The 20,343-nt window shown below is 46.4% G+C and overlaps 1 protein-coding gene across 7 annotated transcripts in view; it reads left to right on the plus strand.

Annotated features, from left to right (window-relative positions):
* The window catches only part of ARSL (arylsulfatase L), a 33,702-nt gene extending 13,667 nt beyond the window's left edge, over positions 1 to 20,035 (plus strand). For 3 of the 7 annotated variants that reach the window (XM_037986298.2, XM_073013898.1, XM_037986300.2), the window contains exons 4-10: positions 1,044 to 1,166; positions 4,550 to 4,973; positions 8,156 to 8,292; positions 11,127 to 11,261; positions 14,318 to 14,480; positions 15,708 to 15,829; positions 17,706 to 20,035. In XM_037986298.2, the coding sequence (XP_037842226.1) occupies positions 1,044 to 1,166; positions 4,550 to 4,973; positions 8,156 to 8,292; positions 11,127 to 11,261; positions 14,318 to 14,480; positions 15,708 to 15,829; positions 17,706 to 18,064 (1,463 nt within the window). In that variant the 3' untranslated portion in view covers positions 18,065 to 20,035. The remainder of the gene's footprint in view (positions 1 to 1,043; positions 1,167 to 4,549; positions 4,974 to 8,155; positions 8,293 to 11,126; positions 11,262 to 14,317; positions 14,481 to 15,707; positions 15,830 to 17,705) is intronic. The other 4 variants (XM_037986296.2, XM_073013897.1, XM_073013896.1 and 1 more) reach the window with 2 other exon arrangements.
* Positions 20,036 to 20,343: the final 308 nt, after the last annotated feature.

Raw genomic sequence — 20,343 nt, forward strand, 5'->3', positions numbered from 1 at the left:
CTCAAAACATACAAACAAACCCTTGGGTAAAGATTTGGAATGTCTAGAGAGCAGAATAAAATGTTATCAGTGGCTACCAACCTCGTCAGTACGTTAGAATCATCCAGAGGATATTCCTACCATCCGAAAGCCCAAGTTCCACCCAAGACTGATAAAAATTAGCACCCCTGGGGTGATAACCAGCCATCAGAATATTTTGAAGCTCCCCACACGATTCCAATGGGCAGACAAGTTTGAGAACCTTTGGATTATATCAAGAGTTTGATGAAATTATAAAATCATTTTTAGGTCAGGCACAATGGCTCATGACTCTAATCCCAACACTTTAGGAGGCTGAGGTGGGAGGATTTACTTGAGTCTAGGAGTTCAAGACCAGCCTGGGCAACATAGTGAGATCCCATCTCTACAAAAAATTTAAAAATATTAGCTAGGCATGGTGGTGTGCCCCTATAGTCCCAGCTGCTTGGGAGACTGAGGTGGGAGGATCAGTTGAGCCCAGGAGTTCAAGGCTGCAGTGATCTATAGTCATGCCACTGCACTCAACTCTGGGTGACAGAGTGAGACCCTGTCTCTGCAAAAAATTTTAAAATTAGCCAGGTGTGGTGGTGCGCACCTGTAGTCCCAGCTACTCAGGTAACTGAGGTGGGAGGCTCGTTTGAGCCCAGGTGGTCGAGACTGCAGTGGGCATTGATTACACCACTGCATTCCAGCCTGGACGACAGAACAAGACCTCATCTCTAAATAAATTAATTAACACAAAAAAAAACATTTAAGTTTTCATTCCTTTTTCACTGAATTATATTACTTATAACCTGCACATAACAGGAAAGTCCATCTTCTCACTAACGTTTTCAACAAATTAATCATTTACTTTGCTGCCAAAAATGCAATCCACTAGGCAAAGTCATATGGGAAGTCCATTTTCAATTTAATTTTAAGTAAGAGAGATTTTTACCAAGCGTTCTATTTTTAAATAAATAATAAATAACAAACAGAAAAAAAAATGTATAACAGTAGTTCTTTTTCTTAATAATTGCTCAAAGGGATGGTTTCCAGCATTGGTTACCGTGTTCTTCAATGGACTGGAGCATCTGGAGGTCTTCCAACAAATGAGACAACTTTTGCAAAAATATTGAAAGAGAAAGGCTATGCCACTGGACTCATAGGTATGTACGTTTTTTAAAGTGGTAAGCGCGTGACTTTTATGTGGAAGGGACATTCAGCTAAAAAGTTTGGAAAGGAAAATGGGTGAGGTGCTGTGGGATTTTCCACTAGACAGAAAGCTGCATATATCTAGGAACCATGTTACTTTCCAGGTTGTTTACTGCAAAGTAGATACTCAAGAAATACCAGATCAGGCAAGGTGGCTCATGCCTATAATCCCAGTACTTTGAGAGGCCAAGGTGGACAGAGTGCTTGAGCCCAGAAGTTTGAAACCCACCTGGGCAACATAGCAAGACCCCACCTCTACAAAAAAATAATTATAATAATAAATTTAAAAAAGAAAGAAAATGTGCTCATGCCTATGGCATACGCTCCAAGCTCCGTTGCACAACACGCAATCGCTTCTTTGTTCTGTGGGATCCTCTCCCGCCCTTCACATGGACTTTGTGTCTTAGACATTAGTGTCTTAGACTGAACACCTTCAGCTCTTTCATGGTTGGTTTATGGATCAATTTAGCTAGTTTAGTGCTGCGATCTAAATGTTTGTGTCCCCCTAAAATTCCTGTGTTGAAACTCTTACCCCCCAGGTAATGGAGTCAGGAGGTGAAGCCTTTGGGAGGTGATGAGGTCGTGAAGGTGGAGCCTCATATGTGGGATTAGTGCCCTTACAAAAGTGACTCTGGTCAGGCGCGGTGGCTCATGCCTGTAATCCCAGCACTTTGGGAGGCCAAGGTGGGTGGATGGCTTGAGGCCAGGAGTATGAGACCAGCCTGGGCAGCATGGCGAACCCCTGTCTCTACAAAAAAAGAAAAAGAAAGAAAAAAAAGGAACATCACCTTAATGAAATATTTGGCATCTCACACAATGTTCTCATAGACCATGATAAAAAAAATAAGAAAAAATACATTCTTTTATCAAAAAGGTCTGTAATGCTACCTATTTTTCCCTTCAGTGTGTATGAAAATGTCTACTAGAATTATACCTCCCTATCAGCTTCCATAATTAACATGGTTATTTTTCTACAAGTCAACAAAGCATGTTATGTATTGGATGAAAAACAAAATTAATGGCAATAGTTCCTTGAGAGGAGACCAAGTTGCCATTATCATTATTGTGTTATAGTAATGATTTTTATCAATAGTTCCATTTATTGATAACAAACAACATGACTAGTGGATACAATGAATATAAAATTCAATAAATTATATATTTCTAAAAATTAAAAATTATAAAATGTTCTTTAATTTTTTACCAAAAAAAAAAAATCTGGGGAGATGCAGTCATCACTGTCAAACAAAGGTGGATTTTTTCCAATAGACATGTTTTTTTTTTTTGAGACAGGGTACTCACTCTGTTACTCAGGCTAGAGGGCAATGGTGCGGTTATGGCTCACTGCAGTCTTGACCTCCTGGACTTGAGTGATCCTCCCACCTTAGCCTCCCAAGCAGCTGGCACTACAGGCTTGCACCACCATGCCTGGTTAATTTTTTCTATTTTTTTTGTAGAGACAGGGTCTTCCCATGCTACCCAGGCTGGTCTCAAGCAATCCTGGGCTCAAGCAATCCTCTCACCTCGGCCTCCCAAGGGACTGGGATTATAGTTGTGAACCACCATGCCCGGCCAACTGTAATTTTTCTAAAACAGAAGAGTCTATCCTTATGGGATATTCATTGGGCAATCATGAGGTTTTCCAGATGGCAGACAGCACTGGAGTGGTTGACATCTCTTTGTCAACACCATAGTAGTGGCCGCATGGAAGCAAAGACTATGCTTGGACTGAATTTGAAAGGTGCGCCTTGCGAAGCCCACCACCGACTTCAACCATGGCCACTATGATAGTGGTTTCTCAGAGAGAGGACAATTCCAAAGCCCAGAAGCCTTTGACCCATGCTGATGATATCATATGGTGCTTTCTGGCCTTCATCATTGCACTGCAGAACAAGGTGCAATAGACTAAATAATGGTCCCCAGAGATGTCAGGCCCTAACCTCTGAGTCTAGCAAATATTAGCTTATATGCAAAAAGAGTCTTTGTAAATGTGATTAAGTGAACGATCTTGAGGTGAGAAAATGATCCTGAATTATCCAGCTGGGCCCACTGTGCAAGGACAAGGCTTCATTTAACATGGAGGTAGAGGAAGATTGGGCCACAGAGAGGAGAAAGCAGTGTGATTAAAGTGATGTGACCACAAGCCAAGGGATGGCTGGAGCCACTGACAGCTGGGAGAGGCAGGAAGGATCCTCCCTAAAGCCTCTGGAGAGAGTATGCATGTGTCTGTGCCCTAATATCCTCTTCCTGTGAGACACAAGTTCTATCAGATTAGGGCCTGTATTAGTCTGTTCTCACACTGCTAATAGAGACATGCCCAAGACTGGGTAATTTATCAAGAAAAGAGGTTTAATGGACTCCCAGTTTCACAAACCTGGGGAGGCCTCACAATCATGGTGGAAGGCAAAGGAGAAGCAAAGCTATGTCTTACATGGCGGCAGGCAAGAGGGCATGTGCAGGGGAACTCCCATTTATAAAACCATCAGATCTTGTGAGACTCATTCACTACCATGAGAACAGTATAGGGGAAACCACCTCCATGATTCAATTATCTCCACCCGGCCCCACCCTTGACACATAGGGATTATTACAATTCAAGGTGAGATTTGCATGAGGACACAGCCAAACTGTATCGGTGCCAAACCAATGACCTCATTTTACCTTACTTATCTCTTTGAACACCCTGTCTCCAAACACAGTCACATTCTGAGGTCCTGGGTGTTAGGGCTTCAACTCAGGAATTTGAGGCAGGCCGGGATCCAGCTCACAACAGTCATTGCAGATATAATCAAGTAAAGATGAGGTCTCTACAGTGGGTCCTACTGCAAAGACTGCTATCCTTGTAAGACAAGAGATTAGGCCGCAGACACACACAGAGGACAACGCCATGGAAACATGGAGACGGAGACTGGAGGGATGTGACCACAAGCCCAGGGAGGCCTGGAGCCCTCAGGAGTTGGGAGAGGCAGGAAGGATCCTCCCCTAGAGCCTCCAATTCGAGTGTGGCCTGGAGACACTTCGATCTCAGACTCCTGGTCTCCAGGACTGGGATAGGATAAATTTCTGTTGTATTAAGTGAACAGTTTTACAGTAATTTGTTCCACCTGTCACAGGTAACTCATATTTTGGTTAAAGCTGACACACGGGGTCCTCACTCCCCTGAAACGATGAGGCCAGATTGCGGGGTGCAAGTAACAGCTAGTGCTGCCCACACTTCTCTGCAATCTCCCGGCCCCCCAGTGTCTAACAGAGTATCAGGAATGCAACAAACAGTCAATATCGACATGTCCGGTTGTGCTCAGATGCTTGTCACATCAACATCCTTTTTGCCTCTCAGGAAAATGGCATCTGGGTCTGAACTGTGAGTCCGCCAGCGATCATTGCCACCACCCCCTCCACCATGGCTTTGACCATTTCTACGGAATGCCTTTCTCCTTGATGGGTGATTGCGCCCGCTGGGAACTCTCAGAGAAGCGTGTCAACCTGGAACAAAAACTCAACTTCCTCTTCCAAGTCCTGGCCTTGGTTGCCCTCACACTGGTAGCAGGGAAGCTCACACACCTGATACCCGTCTCGTGGACGCCGGTCATCTGGTCAGCCCTTTGGGCAGTCCTCCTCCTCGCAGCCTCCTATTTTGTGGGTGCTCTGATTGTCCATGCCGACTGCTTGCTGATGAGGAACCACACCATCACGGAGCAGCCCATGCGCTTCCAAAAAACGACGCCCCTTATTCTGCAGGAGGTCGCGTCCTTTCTCAAAAGGTCAGCAGAAAAGTGTCAGCTTCCTCCAAGCACTCAGCTTTGGAATGAAAATGCATCCTAATAGTCTTCTTCAGTCAGGCATGGTGGCTCATTCCTATAATCCCAGCTGTTTCGGAGGCCGAGGTGGGAGGATTACCTGAGGTCAGGAGTTCGAGACCAGCCTGGCCAACAAGGTGAAACCCCATCTCTACTAAAAATACAAAAATTAGCCCAGTGTGGTGGTACGTGCCTGTAATCCCAGCTACTCTGGAGGCTGAGGTGGGAGAATCACTTGAACCTGGGAGGTGGAGGTTGCAGTGAGTTGAGGTCACATCACTGCACTCCAGCCTGGGTGACACAGGGAAAACCTGTCTCAAAAAAAAAAAAAAAAAAAGCCTCTTCTTTAATTGACATTTGAAGAATGGGATAGCCATGACCTAGAAGGACAATTTTTTGGTAAAAATGGGGCATAGATGAGGGTCAGTGGAGCCTTGTGACTTGCCTTGTGTCCATTAAAACATTGTTACAGCTGAGCTGGGTATAGTGGTACACACCTGTTATGCCAGCTACTTGGGATACTGAGGAAAGAGGATATTTTGAGGCCAGAAGTTAGGGACCAGCCTGGACAACACAGCAAGACCCCATTTCTACAAAAATTTTAAAAATTAGCTGGCTGTGGTGGCATGCACTTGTAGGCCCAGCTACTTGGGAGGCTGAGGCAGGAGGATCACTTGAGCCCAGGAGGTTGAGGCTATGTAGTGAGGCTATGAAGGTAGCCTGGGTGACAGAGCAAGGCCTTGTCTCAAAAAGAAATTGTTACAGGTCAGCTGGAATTTGCTGTTACTCTAGGGTCAGTCTTACTCCATTGGCATCCTCGGATCACCACAGGCACTATTTAAGTAAACTGCATCACCCGAAGGCCTTTATAATAAATTAGAAATGTTTAAAATGTCTGTCATCAGAAGTCAGATGTCTTATGGCAGAACGTAGCCCGCAGTCAACTGTATGGCAGGGAGACTTCCTGTGCGGGACCAGGAGAAACAGGACAAAAAGGGCTCTCAACACTGCACAGCTATTTTCATGCTCCCCAAGGACATTCTAGGAAAGATGGTGATACCATCAAAAGTCATCTTACCTGGTGACAGTGAGGTTGTCATCATCTCCTACATTCTTAGATATATATATATATATATTTTTTTTTTTTTTTTTTTTTTTTTTTTGAGACAGAGTCTCAAGCTGTGACCCAGTCTGGAGTGCAGTGGTGCAATCTTGGCTCACTGCAACCTCTGCTCCTGAGTTCAAGCGATTCCCGTCCCTCAGCCTTCCAAGTAACTGGGATTACAGGCATGCACCACCATGCCCAGATAACTTTCATATTTTTAGTAGAGACGGGTTTTGCCATGTTGGCCAGGCTGGTCTTGAACTCCTGACCACAAGTGATCCACCCACCTCAGCTTCCCAAAGTGCTGGGATTGCAGGCGTGAGCCACCACATCCAGCCTCTTAGAGAGTTCTTCATGGCAATACCTAATGTATGACAGAAAGGACATTGACAATTAGCTTGCAAATTAAAGCAGGTAAGACTGTTGCGTTCTTTTTGATTTTTAATGTGACAGGATCTGGCTATGTTGCCCAGGCTGGTCTCGAACTCCTGGGCTCAGCCTATCCTCCTGCCTCAGCCTCCCAAAGTGCTGAGATTACAGGCATGAGACACCATGCCCAGCCTGATGTGTTCTAATTAAGGCTAACACCTTCACCATTGCTCTTATGCTTTAAGGATCTAGATTAGACCATGAAGGCCAGGTGAAGGGAGGGAGAAGCTAAAGCACTACTTTCAAGGAGGACAATGAAAATAATATTAATAACCCAATATGCCTCATTTTTAAAGTGTGCTTTTTATAACTATTTTATGTCCTAATCCTCACTACATGATAGCAATTATAAAGAAAATTGAATGTGCAACACCACTTATTCTATAAGTTAAGGCTTGAGGTCAAAAATATATATTGAAATAAGTGAACAAAATAAAAGTCATGTCAGACAGTAACCTGCAGTTCTTTTAACTTTGCATTACGTATGTAGAGTTAGAACATTATAAAATTCAGGGGGAAAAGGATGCACTAAATCAGTATGGTTATTTATTTATTTATTTATTTATTTATTTTGAGAGAGGATTTCACTCCGGTAGTCGAGGCTGAAGTGCAGTGGCGCAATCTCAGCTCACTGCAACCTCCTCCTCCAAGGGTCAAGCAATCCTCCCGCACCACCCTCCCGAGCAGTTGGGAGTACAGGTGTATGTCACCACACCCCGCTAATTTTTGTATTTTTAGTAGAGATGGGATCTTGCTGTTTCCCATGCTGGTCTTTAACTCCTAGGCTGAAGCAATGCTCCTGCCTCAGCCTCCCCACATGCTGGGATTGCAGGTGTGAGCCACCACACCTGGCCCAGTGTGGATTTTTAAATAGATTTCAGAAGGGAAGGGAAAATGTATGATGTTAATGAGTCTTAAACAGGATGGGTGTTGTGGCGCACGCCCGTGATCCCAGCTACTTGGGAGGCTGAGGCAGGAGAATTGCTTGAACCCAGGAGGCAGAGGTTGCAGTAAGCTGAGATCATGCCACTGCACCCCAGCCTGGGTGACAGAGCCAGGATCCATCTCAAAAAAAAAGAAAAAGAGAGAGAGAGAGGTAACAGACCAGAAAGGCATGGTGGCTCACGCCTGTAATCCAGCACTTTGGAAGGCTGAGATGGGCAGGAGCAGGTCATGTGAGCCGAGGAGTTCAAGACCACCCTAGTAAACATAGTGAGACCCTGTCTCTACCAAAAAAAAAAAAAAAAAAAAAAAAATTAGCTGGGCCTGTTAGCACATGCCTGTGGCCCCAGATACTTGGGAGGCTGAGGTGGGAGGATCACTTGAGCCTGGGAGATTGAGGCTGCAGTGAGCTGAGATCATGTCACTGCACTGCAGCCTGGGTAACAGAGCAAGGCCCTGTCTTTAAAATAACAACAAAAAAAGGAATATTGTTAAACATAAGAATTATTTTTCTGTTGAAGAAGAGTTTTGAGTGTTTCTTTTTGGTGAACAGAGTTGAGAAGACATTTGAGTAAGGATGTGACAAGTGAGATCCATATTTAGTATCTACAGGACTTCAATCTCTGTTTTACCAAAAAAGTAACCTTAATTGCTTTGTATTTATTTCTAGGAATAAGCATGGGCCTTTCCTCCTCTTTGTTTCCTTTTTGCACGTCCACATCCCTCTTATCACTATGGAGAACTTCCTCGGGAAGAGTCTCCACGGGCTGTATGGGGACAACGTAGAGGAGATGGACTGGATGGTAGGTAAGTGCCCTTCCAGGGAAAACGGGCTGCTTCCCCTCCCGCAACAGAAGCAGGAAAGGAAACAAAGAACGAGAAGCTTAAAGACAGAAGATGCAGAATAGCGATTGCAGTGCGACTGGATTTTAAGAGTCCAAAATATTATAGGACAGATCTTCACTCCATTAGCAGAGAGTGAATTCCATAACACGTGCATGGAAGGCATTGCTATTCGACCAAAGATGTCCACGTCTTAATCCCATGTGCAGAAAGAATGATAGCCCCAAAGCTGTCCACTCCCTAGACAGAATAATGGCTGCAAAGACGTCCACGTCTTAATCTTGATACGGTAGACAGAAAAATGGCCCCAAAGGTAGCCACTTTCTAATCCCCATGTGGGAGACAGAATAATGACCCCAAAGATGTCCACATCCTAATTCCCATGTGGAAGACAGAATAATGACTCCAAAGATGTCCACGTCTTAATCCCCATGTGTTAGATACAATAATGACCTCAGAGATTTCCATGTCTTAATTCCCAAGTGGCATACAGAATTTTGGCCCCAAAGATGTCTACATCCTATCGTCATGTGGTAGACAAATGAAAGAAAGCGCAGAGAAAATTCCTCTCTGCTGTAGAGTGGCTAGTGGCTCCCCTGCACTGAAAATAGGACTAAATTTCCTCCTATCGCCTACGAAAGCCCCATGACCTGCTGCTGCCCAGATCCTAGTCTGATCTCCACCCAGTCCCTTTGTCCTCCCCACCTGCTGCATTCTGGCCACGTGGACACCACACAGTATCTTTCACATTTGTCCCCTGTCAGGGCTTCCACACCCGCTGTTCCCTCCTGGAATGCTTCCTCAGGCTTCGCTGGCTCCTCTTCAGAGCCCGCCCTGACTCACCCCTAACGTAGCTCCTCCCCAATCATCTTCTCCCCCATTCTCCTGTGGTCCTTTTCTGTTTTGCCTTTGTTTTCCTCCTCCTCTTCCTCCTTTCTCCTCCTCCCACTCTTCTTCTTGTTCTTCTTCTTCTTCGTATTTCTCCTCCTCCTCCTCATCCTCCTTCTTCTCCTTCTCCTCCTTCTCCTCCTCCTTCTTCTTCTTCCTCTTCCACTTCTTCCTCTTCTTCTTCTTTCTTCTGTCTTCTTTCTTCTTTTTTTCCTAACACAGCACCGCCATTGTTTCTCTTCATGACCGTGTGTTAGGTGGGTCGATTTTCCATGTTCCCCCAGGAGAATGTAAACTCCTGTGGGTCTGGATTGTTTTGCCTCATTCACTCATCATATTTCCTGGGTTTAGAACAGGATGGAAGGGGAATATCGCTTGAGTGAGTCAGGGCTGGGTGAGTACCTGTATATGGGCACAGCACATCCCTGCCTCCCAAAAAAGAACTTAGGAATCCTAGGGTTTAGGTGGTGGTGGGCTTGAGAATCCCAGGATCCTCAGAATAATTGCCGTCAGAGATTTGGGTGAAAGATGTGTTTTTAAAACATTTTGTTTCCTTAACAAGATAGGCAAGGAAGGACAAAAAGTTAATTGTGTGTGTGTGTGACAGAGTCTCACTTTTTTTTTTCTTTTTTTCTTTTTTTGAGATGGTGTCTCACTCCGTTGCCCAGGCTGGAGTGCAATGGCACGGTCTTGGCTCACTGCAACCTCTGCCTCCCGGGTTCAAGCGATTCTCCTGCCTCAGCCTCCGGAGTAGCTGGGATTACAGGCATCCGCCACCATGCCTTGCTAATTTTTGTATTTTTAGTAGAGATGGGGTTTCACCATGTTGGCCAGGCTGGTCTCGAACTGCTGACCTCATGATCCGCCCGCCTCGGCCTCCCAAAGTGCTGGGATTACAGGCGTGAGCCACTGCGCCTAGTCGACAGGGTCTCACTCTTACCCAGGCTGGAGTGCAGTGGTGCAACCACGGTTTACTGCACCCTAGTCTCCCAGGCTCAAGCAATCCTCCCACCTTAGCCTCCCCAGTACCTGGGACCACAGGTGTGCGCTACCACACCTGGCTAATTTTTTTATTATTTGTAGAGACGAGTTCTTGCTATGTTGTTCAGGCTGGTCTTAAACTCACAGGCTCAACTAGCCTCCTGCCTCAGCCTCTCAAATTGCTGAGATTTCAGGCATGAGGCACTGTGCCCGGCCAACTGTGAGTGGCATTAATGACATGAGTGCCCTCGTGTGTGACTGCAAGAAGCTCAGCGTCACTGTTGAGGACTGGTCTGCATTTTCAGCCTATGCTTTCTTCTCTGGAATGTTCACATGCCTCACTTTTTTTTTTTTCTTTTTTTTTTTCTTTTTTTTTTCTTTTTTTTTTTTTGAGACCAAGTCTCACTCTGTCACCCAGGCTGGAGTGCAGTGGTGTGATCTCGGCTTATGGCAATCTCCACTTCCTGGGTTCAAGCTATTCTCCTGCCTCAGCCTCCCAAGTAGCTGGTACTACAGGCATGTGCTACCACGCCCAGGTAATTTTTGTATTTTTAGTAGAGATGTAGTTTCACCATCTTGGCCAGGCTGGTCTCCAACTCCTGACCCCAAATGATCCTCCTGCCTTGACCTTCTAAAGTGCTGGGATTACAGGTGTGAGCCACTGCGCCCAGCCTACATGCCGCACTTTTAAGTTTTTGATATTTTGTCCTTGTAGGTTGCCTAAAATTCTGAGCAAAGGATGGGGTGCACATAAAGTCAGACATCAATCTCCAATAAATGATATCAAAATTAAACAACTGACTTCCATTATGCGTTAAAACTAAGGATTCATTCTTGTGGATAGCCTCCAAATACTAAAGCATACACTTCGGGCTTCATTTCTGATATTTTTCTATTTTGACGGCCTCAAAAACATCTGTTCTTTGCAGGACAGATCCTTGACACTTTGGATATGGAAGGTTTGACCAACAGCACCCTCATTTATTTTACATCAGATCACGGGGGTTCCCTAGAGAATCAGCTTGGACACACCCAGTACGGTGGCTGGAATGGAATTTATAAAGGTGAGGCTAAGATGCTCCCAGATCCTCATCTTGCAAGTTTCTCTCTTCCCCGCAATTCCCAACAGGGCATCTCTTCCAGGAGGGTCAGTATTATTGCGCAAGGACAGTGATTTTCCTCTCCAGGGCAAAAGTGATCATTCAACATACTCCAGCTTGAATTTTTGTTCCTGGCCCAAACTGAGGGTCAGGCTGCTATTCTGGTGGTTCAAAACTGAGATGCAGATGACCTGGGAGAGGAGGGAGTTTGTTCCTGTGACCGGTCACAGGGAGGAGGCCTGGACATTATTGCCTGACCAACTCACAATTACAAAGTTCTCCAGAGCTTCTATACCTTGTAAGCTGTATGTCTACGTGTAAGTGTGCATTCATCTAAAGACATTAGCGATGCACTTCTTCTCATCTGTAACTAAGGTCTGAGTCCTGAGGACCTTCCTCTGGAGCCTCAGTAAATTGACTTCATCTCAATGGGTCCAGGTGGCTGGGCATGGTGGTTCACGCCTGTCATCCCAGCACTTTGGGAAGCCAAGGCGGGCCGATCACCTGAAGTCGGGAATTTGAGACCAACCTGGCTCACATGGTGAAACCTCGTCTCTACTAAAAATACAAAAATTAGTTGGCCAGGTGTGGTGGCTCACGCCTGTAATCCCAGCTCTCAGGGAGGCAGAGGCGGGAGGATAGCTTGAGCCCAGGAGTTCGAGACCTGCCTGGGTAATATAGTGAGACCCCGTTCTCCACAAAAAGGGAAAAAAAAAAAAAAAAAAAAAAAAAAGACAAAAAAAAATTAGCTGGGTATGGTGGCACACGCCTGTAGTCCCAGCTACTCGGGAGACTGAGGCAGGAGAATCGCTTGAACCTGGGAGGTGGAGGTTGCGGTGAGCTGAGATCGTGCCACTGCACTCCAGCCTAAGCAATAGAGGAAGTCTCCGTCTCAACAACAACAAAAATAATAAAATAAATAAATAAATACATAGATCCAGGTGCCAGAGCTGATTATCCTTACCTTGTCTCCTGCTAAATCACGGAGGTCTGGGGAGTTTTTTCAGATCCCCAATAAAACTTGTTTAATCCTGAACGGATCCTGCTAAGAATTCCTTTGTTATCTTGTCATGCTTCAAGGCCCAGGAGAGGCCTGGGCAAAACTCTTGGGGGTCTTTTGTTACATCCCAGCCTTTGCATAAGGGCACTGGTTGTTTCAGCTTTTAAGATGTAACTTCACCACTCGGTCAGTGCTGAAACAGTTGTTACGGAGGCCTGCGTTAGTGAGGCCTGGCCTGCCACGTTTTTGTGCATAATTAAGGAGTTTTTAGATTATCAAGTTGTGTAACCATCATCATGTGGCCCACCACTGTTTATTTTCAGAACATTTCACCACCTCACAAAAAATCCTGTACTCATAGCTGTCACTCCCTGTACCCCGTGCTAACATCCATCACCCAAAAACTTATTTTTGGTTTGTTTACTATTTAATTTTTTAAATTATTTTTTGTAAAGATAGGGTCTTGTTATGTTGCCCAGGCTGGTCTGAAACTCCTGAACTCAAGCAGCGCTCCCAGCTGGGCCTCCCAAAGTGCTGGGATTCCAGGCGTAAGCCACCATGCCTGGCCACAACATTATTTTGTATCATTGTGTATTTTCCTACTCTAGACATTTATGTAAATGAAATCATGCAATATGTGGGTTTTCTTGTGAATGGTTTCTTTTACTTAGCGTGATGTTTCTGAGGTTCATCTGTGTTGTGGAAATGTTTCATTCCTTTCCATGGCTGAATATATTCTATTGTATGGACTCACGTTTGAATTTTACCTTCAGACAATGCATCCAAGAAGGATAAGGCCAGGCGCAGTGGCTCTCACCTGTAATCCCAGCACTTTGGGAGACCGAGGCAGGCAGATCACTTGAGGTCAGGAGTTTGAGACCAGCCTGGCCAACATGGTGAAACCTCATCTTTACTAAAAATACAAAAATTAGCCAGGCGTGGTGGCACACGCCTGTAATCCCAGCTAAGGAGGCTAAGGCAGGAGAATTGCTTGAACCTGGGAGGTGAAGGTTGTAGTGAGCTGAGATTGTGCCACTGTACTCTCGCCTGGGTGACAGAGTACGACTCTGTCTCAAAAAAAAAAAAAAAGGAAGAAGGGTAGACACCTAGCTGGCCACATTATATTCAAACCTGGATTCCATTGTTTCCAAGCACGCCATTATTTCATGTCCCACAAAGATTCTAAAATGTGCTGCCCTGTGTACATGACTTCACACTGTTGTGCTTACACATTTTGTCATCTCTCTGCTTACAGAGCTTTATTTTTCAGTCCTTGAAAGAACGTTTGTAGGCTGATGTTGGCAAATATACCTATGATGTATATTTGCTTTGAAGTAGATGGATCCATCAGTCTAGTACACATGTAAAACGGGATATATAAATGCCAGCTACATCCACTGATGCCTTCCCAAAACAACTTCACATTGAAGGCCTGACTCCTCAGAAACCTTTATCTCATTGCCATTGATGTTAATGTATCCTCTACCCAGTCTGGTTCTCTGTGCCATGAAGAACGTCAGTATTATAAACTGGGGCAGTTTAAACAACAGGAATTTATCCTGTCCTGGCCCTGGAGACCAGGAGTTTGAGATCAAGGTGTCTCAGGGAAATGTGCCCTCCAGAAGCCCTAGGGGAGGCTCCTTTCTGCCTCTGCCAACGCCTGGGGGCCCCAGGTGTCCCTGGGCTTGTGGACATACCACTCCAGTCTGCCTCCGTCTCCACGTGGCCTTCTGCTCTGTGTCTGTGTCTCCTCTTATAAGGACAACAGTCATTTGCAGTGAAGGACCTAACTTAATCCCATGCACACTAACCAATAACAAGGTTAATAAAAAATATAAAATCAAACCTCTACAGGGGAACTACATGAGATTGAATGTTTTAATGTCACTAAAACAAAGAGAGAGAAACTGAGAGACTCAGGGAGAGAAACTTAAAACAAGTGAAACATGCAGAAAAGCACCCAGGCTGAGCATCTGTTTCTGTTTTTTAACCACTTTCTTTTGTCTGTGTTCAAACACAGGTGGGAAGGGCATGGGAGGATGGGAAGGTGGGATCCGCGTGCCCGGGATCTTCCGCTGGCCCGGGGTGCTCCCGGCCGGCCAAGTGATTGGCGAGCCCACAAGTCTGATGGACGTGTTCCCCACCGTGGTCCAGCTGGCGGGCGGTGAGGTGCCCCAGGACAGGTACAGAACAACCCAAAGAAACAATTCAGCTTTGCACAGACACAGCAACACTTATGACAAATGAAAATGTCACTCTGGCATTGCAGTAAGGCGTCCATGAAATTGTTCCCAGACCAATCCGAGGGTCGGGCTACTTATTTTCATGGCCCAATAACGAGATGCAAATGAGCTAGGAAAGAAAGGAGTTTTATTTCTGTAACCAGGTACGGGGAGAAGGGCTGGAAATGATCACTAGACCAACTCCAAATTACAAAGTTTTCCAGAGCTTCTATATCTTCTAAGCTGTATGTCCACATGTAAGTGTGTACTCATCTAAAGACATGTGATTCAACTTCCTTTAATCTATAACTAAGGTCTGAGTCCTGAGGACTCTCCTCTGGCGCCTCAGTAAATTGACTTCATCTAAATGGGTCCAGGTGCTACGGTGATGACCCTCATCTTGTCTCCCGCTAAATCATGGAGGTTTGGGGAGTTCCTTTAGACTCTCAATAAAACTTCATTGTGAAGGTCTGGGGAGTTTCTTCAGACCCCCAATAAAACGTGTTTAATCCTAAACGGGTCCTGTTAGGAATCCTTCATTATTTTGTCATGCTTCAAGGCCCAGGAAAGGCCTGGCCAGAACTCTTGGTGGGCTTTTGTTACCTTCCAGTCTTTGGGCGCTGGCTCTTTCAGCTTTTTTTTTTTTTTTTTTTTTTTTTTTTGAGACTGAGTCTCACTCTGTCGCCCAGGCTGGAGTGCAGTGGTGCGATCTCGGCTCACTGAAACCTCCACCTCCTGGGTTCAAGCGATTCTCCTGCCTCAGCCTCCCGAGTAGCTGGGATTACAGGCACGCACCAGCATGCCTGGCTAATTTTTGTGTTTTTAGCTGGGATGGGGTTTCACCATGTTGGCCAGGCTGGTCTCGAATTCCTGACCTCAGGTGATCCACCTGCCTTGACCTCCCAAAGTGCTGGGATTACAGATGTGAGCCACCGTGCCCGGCCAATTAATTACTTTTTAGCCAAAGGTGACGTTTGGTGGTGACTAACGTGGGCCGCTGCTGCATTCTTCTTCTAAGCGTGCTAATGCACACACGTGCCTTCCATCCATCTGCGCTCACACCCGGACTGTCCCTCCACTGATACAACATAGGGTGCAGCACCTGGGGTTGGGACTGGTGGATGTTGGAGGGACAAATGTCCAAAGTCCCTGTTCCAACCCTGAGCCATGCCATGTTCCTTCCTGCAGAGTGATTGACGGCCAAGACCTTCTGCCCTTGCTCCTGGGGACAGCCCAGCACTCAGACCATGAGTTCCTGATGCATTATTGTGAGGGCTTCCTGCATGCAGCCAGGTGGCATCAACGGGACAGTGAGTAGGGGAGCCCCTTCCTAACAGCCTTCGGGAAAGAGTCCCTCTGTGGAGGGAAGCACCATGCCCCAGAACAGGCTGGGGGTGGAGCTGCGTTCCAGAGTCCATCTCCACGTCTCTGCGCCTCCGTTTTTCTCCACGAGCTTTTTTTTTTTTTTTTTTTTTGAGGTGGAGTCTCGATCGGTCCCCAGTCTGGAGTGCAGTGGCGCGAACCTGGCTCACTGCAACCTCCGCCTCCCGGGTTCAAGCGAGTCTCCTGTCTCAGTCTCCCGGGTAACTGGGATGACAGGCGCCCACCACCACGCCGAGCTAATTTTTGTATTTTTAGTAGAGACGGGGTTTCACCACGTTGGTCAGGCTGGTCTCGAACTCCTGACCTCAGATGATCCGCCCGCCTTGGCCTCCCAAAGTGCTGGGATTACAAGCGTAAGCCACCGCGCCCAGCCTCTCCACGAGCTTTTTAAATTTAGTTTTTGTCAGTATGTGTCCCTCTCATTCCAGCGACATGCCTTCTGAGATCACCTGTCAATCGTCTTCAAACGATGGAGAGTTGTTACCCATAGTTTAAACACCATGTATGGGCTGTATTTCATTCTTTCTTCCCTGTGCTATATGAAGTGCAACTTTTGTCATCATCACACACACGTATGTGCATGCATACACACATGCACACACACATACTTGCACACACATGTGTTCAAGACTTTTCTAGTCTCCTTTTTCTTATTTTTTTGTAATTTTTTTTTGAGACTAGTCTTTCTTTGTCGCTCAGGCTGGAGTGCAGTGGTGCAATCTCGGCTCACTGCAACCACAGTCTCCCGGGTTCAAGTGATTCTCCTGCCTTAGCCTCCTGAGTAGCTGGGATTACAGGTGCCCACCACTACACCTGGCTAATTCCTTGTATTTTTAGTAGAGTTGGGGTTTCACCATGTTAGGCAGGCTGGTCTCGAACTCCTGGCCTCAAGTGATCCACCCTCCTCGGCCTCCCAAAGTGCCGGGATGACAGGTGTGAACCACCATGCCTGGCCTCCAATTTTTCTTTATTTATTAAATTGAAACAAGGTCTCAGTATGTTGCCCAGGCAACTCCTGGGTTCAAGTAATCCACCCATCTTGGCCTCCAAAAATGCTGAAATTACAGGTGTGAGCCACCACGTCCAGCCTTTTGTAGTCTATTTTATGCATCTAGATGTGCTTCCAAATGTTTTAATCACCTGACCTTAAAATGATTTCATCTTCTTTGTGAACAATTACAGGCGCATTCCTGTAATCCCAGCTACTTGTGAGGCTGAGGCAGGAGAATCGCTTGAACCCAGGAGGCGGAGGTTGCACCATTGCACTCTAGCCTGGGCGACAGAGCAAGACTCTGTCTCAAAAAAAAGAAAAGAAAAAAAAAACTGACCAAGTGCAATTCACAGGCACTTCGTGCTTTCACAGTGTTGTGCAACCTCCACGTCTGTGTGGCTCCAGAACATTTTCATCACCCCAAAAGCAGACACTTCCTATCAGCAGTCACTCCCCATTCCACACCCTACAGACCCTGGAAACCACTACTCTACTTCCTGTCTTTATGTGTTTCCCTATCCTTGACATTCAATATGAATGGAATCACGCAATGTGTGCTCTTTTGTAACTTCTTTCTCTGAGCATAGTATTTTCAGGGTTCATTGATGTTGCAGCCGGTGTCAGTGTGTCATTCCTTTCCATAGCTACACAGTACTCCACGTAAGATGTACGATGTTTTGTTTATCTGTCCATCCAATGCATCCAATGGACGCTTGTGTTATTCCTACCCTTTAGCCCTTATGAAGATGCCATTCTCCAGCACTGCACCCTATCTCTCTATACCAACTCGGTAATTATTGTCTTTCCACCAGAAGGAACCACGTGGAAAGTCCACTTTGTGACCCCGGTGTTCCAGCCAGAGGGAGCTGGTGCCTGCTATGGAAGAAAAGTCTGCCCATGCTTTGGGGAAAAAGTACTCCACCACGATCCACCTTTGCTCTTTGACCTCTCAAGAGACCCTTCTGAGACCCACGTCCTCACACCAGCCTCAGAGCCTGTGTTCTATCAGGTGATGGAACGAGTCCAGCAGGCTGTGCGGGAACACCAGCGGACACTCAGCCCGGTTCCTCTGCAGCTGGACAGGCTGGGCAACATCTGGAGACCATGGCTGCAGCCCTGCTGTGGCCCGTTCCCGCTCTGCTGGTGCCTTAGGGAAGACGGCCCACAGTAAATGTCTGCAATGACAAGCTGGAGCTCCAATTCCGAAATTTTGTCACTCAAACTGAAACAAACCAGCTGACCGTGGTGGCTGTCATCCCAGCACTTTAGAAGGCCACCACGGGAGGATCACTTGAGGCCAGGGTTCAAAACCAACCTGGGCAACATGATGAAACTCTAGCTCTACAAAAACAAAAATTAAAAAAATTAGCCTGCATGGTGGCACACGCCTGTAGTCCTAGCTACTCAGGAGGCTAAGGCAGGAGGATCATTTGAGCACAGGAGTTGGAGGCTGCACTGAGCTATGATTGCACCACTGCACCCCAGCCTGGGCAACAGAGCAAGACCCTGTCTCAAAAAAGAAAGAAAACAAAAAAATGAAACAAACTTCAGCGTCATGTTAAGATATCTATTTGCATAAGGATGAATAGTTTCTCCCTGTGAAAAAACAAAGAAAAAGGCAAGAAAAAGTAGAAATGAACAATAAACATTGGCCAGGTGCAGTGGCTCACGCCTGTAATCCCAGCACTTTGGGAGGCAGAGGCGGGCAGATCACTTGAGGTCAGGAGGTCGAGACCAGCCTGACCAACATGGTGAAACCCTGTCTCTATCAAAACAAAACAAAACAAAAAGAAGCCAGGCGTGGTGACGTACGCCTGTAATCCCAGCTACTCAGGAGACTGAGGCAGAAGAATTGCTTGAAGCCGGGAGGCGGAGGTTGCAGTGAGCTGAGATCATACCACTGCACCCCAGCCTGGGTGATACAGCAAGACTGTCTCATCAAAAATAAACAAACAAACAAACAAGCATTAATAATGAATCATTGAATGATCACTCAGACACCCAAACTGGAGAGGCAAAGTATCTCCTGGAGTCTGGGAGGATTCTGTCAATGGACCCCAGCTCGGTCTGGAAGAGGCTGCCCTGTAGCCCCAAACAGCCCAAGTCCCAGCAAAGGTGTCTCTGTGACTTACAGATTTGCACATGAACAGGAGAGAGGCCCCAAAGATAAGAACTGACACTGATGTGGCTTTGTCTGTGGTGCCCATTTACAGTGTTTGTTTATTGTTTAAAACCACAAGGATGAACTGTGCTTCCCATTGGAACTGTTTTCAAGTGGTTTTCCTTTGTCCCCAGTGCCCCAGGTGATGTGGGCAAACTCAGGCTGTGGAAGCCGTACTGTACAGGCAGGGTTCGCCCCAGCTCTGAGCTGCAAGGTCATTGCATAATCAGGCTGTGCCTTAATTGTCTGGGCTGCTAGAATGAAAATACCATAAACTGGGTATCATCAAGAATATTTATTGCAGTTCTAGCAGCTGGATGTTCAAGACCACGGCATGACAGAGTCTGTGTCTGGGGAGAACCTGTTTCTCGGTGCACAGCTGCCGCCTTCTTCCCATGTCTTCACACAGCCATCCCTCTGCGCCTGTCTGTGTCCTACCTCTGATTCTTGTTTTTTGGGGGTTTTTTTTGAGATGGAGTCTTGCTGTGTTGCCCAGGCTGGAGTGCAATGGTGTGATCTCGGCTCACTGCAACCTCTGCCTCATGTTCAAGCGATTCTCCTGTCTCAGCCTCCCTCCTAGGTGGGACTACAGGCATGTACTACCACGGCCAGCTAATTTTTGTATTATTTAGTAGAGACGGGTTTTCGCCATGTTGCCCAGGCTGGTCTGGAACACCCAACCTCAAGTGATCCACCTGCCTTGGCCTTCCAAAGTGCTGGGATTACAGGCATGAGTCACTGTACCCGGCCCTAATCTCTTCTTATAAGGACCCCGCTCCTATTGGAATAGGGCCCACTCTTGTGACCTCATTTTAAAGGATGAATAAAAACCTTATTCCTGTGAATTTGAGGGCAACACCATTCAGTCCCGAGCACATTCTGTCTCCGGCTTCAAGCAACAGGTCGCTCCTCCCACTCTTCCAAGCCTCGGTATGTGATGAGCAATGCCCCACCTTGTCACCACCTCAAGAACGTGTCCTCAATTTATCAATCCATATCAGCCTCCAAGAATTCAGACTGTGCGTAGAGACCAAAAACGTCAAATCCATCTCCAGCCAATTCTCTTGAGTCAAGAAAGAAATAGTAGGCCAGGTGCGGTGGCTCACATCTGTAGTCCCAGCACTTTAGGACACTAAGATGGCTTGAGGCCAGGAGTTTCAGACCAGCTGGGATGACATAGCGAGACCCTGCCTCCACATAAAATTTAAATAATTAGGCGTGGTGACACGTGCCTGTAGTCCCACCTACTTGGGAGGCTGAGGTGGGAGGATCACTTGAGCCTTCGGCCT

This window comes from Chlorocebus sabaeus, chromosome X, assembly GCF_047675955.1.
Source record: "Chlorocebus sabaeus isolate Y175 chromosome X, mChlSab1.0.hap1, whole genome shotgun sequence".
Taxonomy (NCBI): Eukaryota; Metazoa; Chordata; class Mammalia; order Primates; family Cercopithecidae; genus Chlorocebus; species Chlorocebus sabaeus.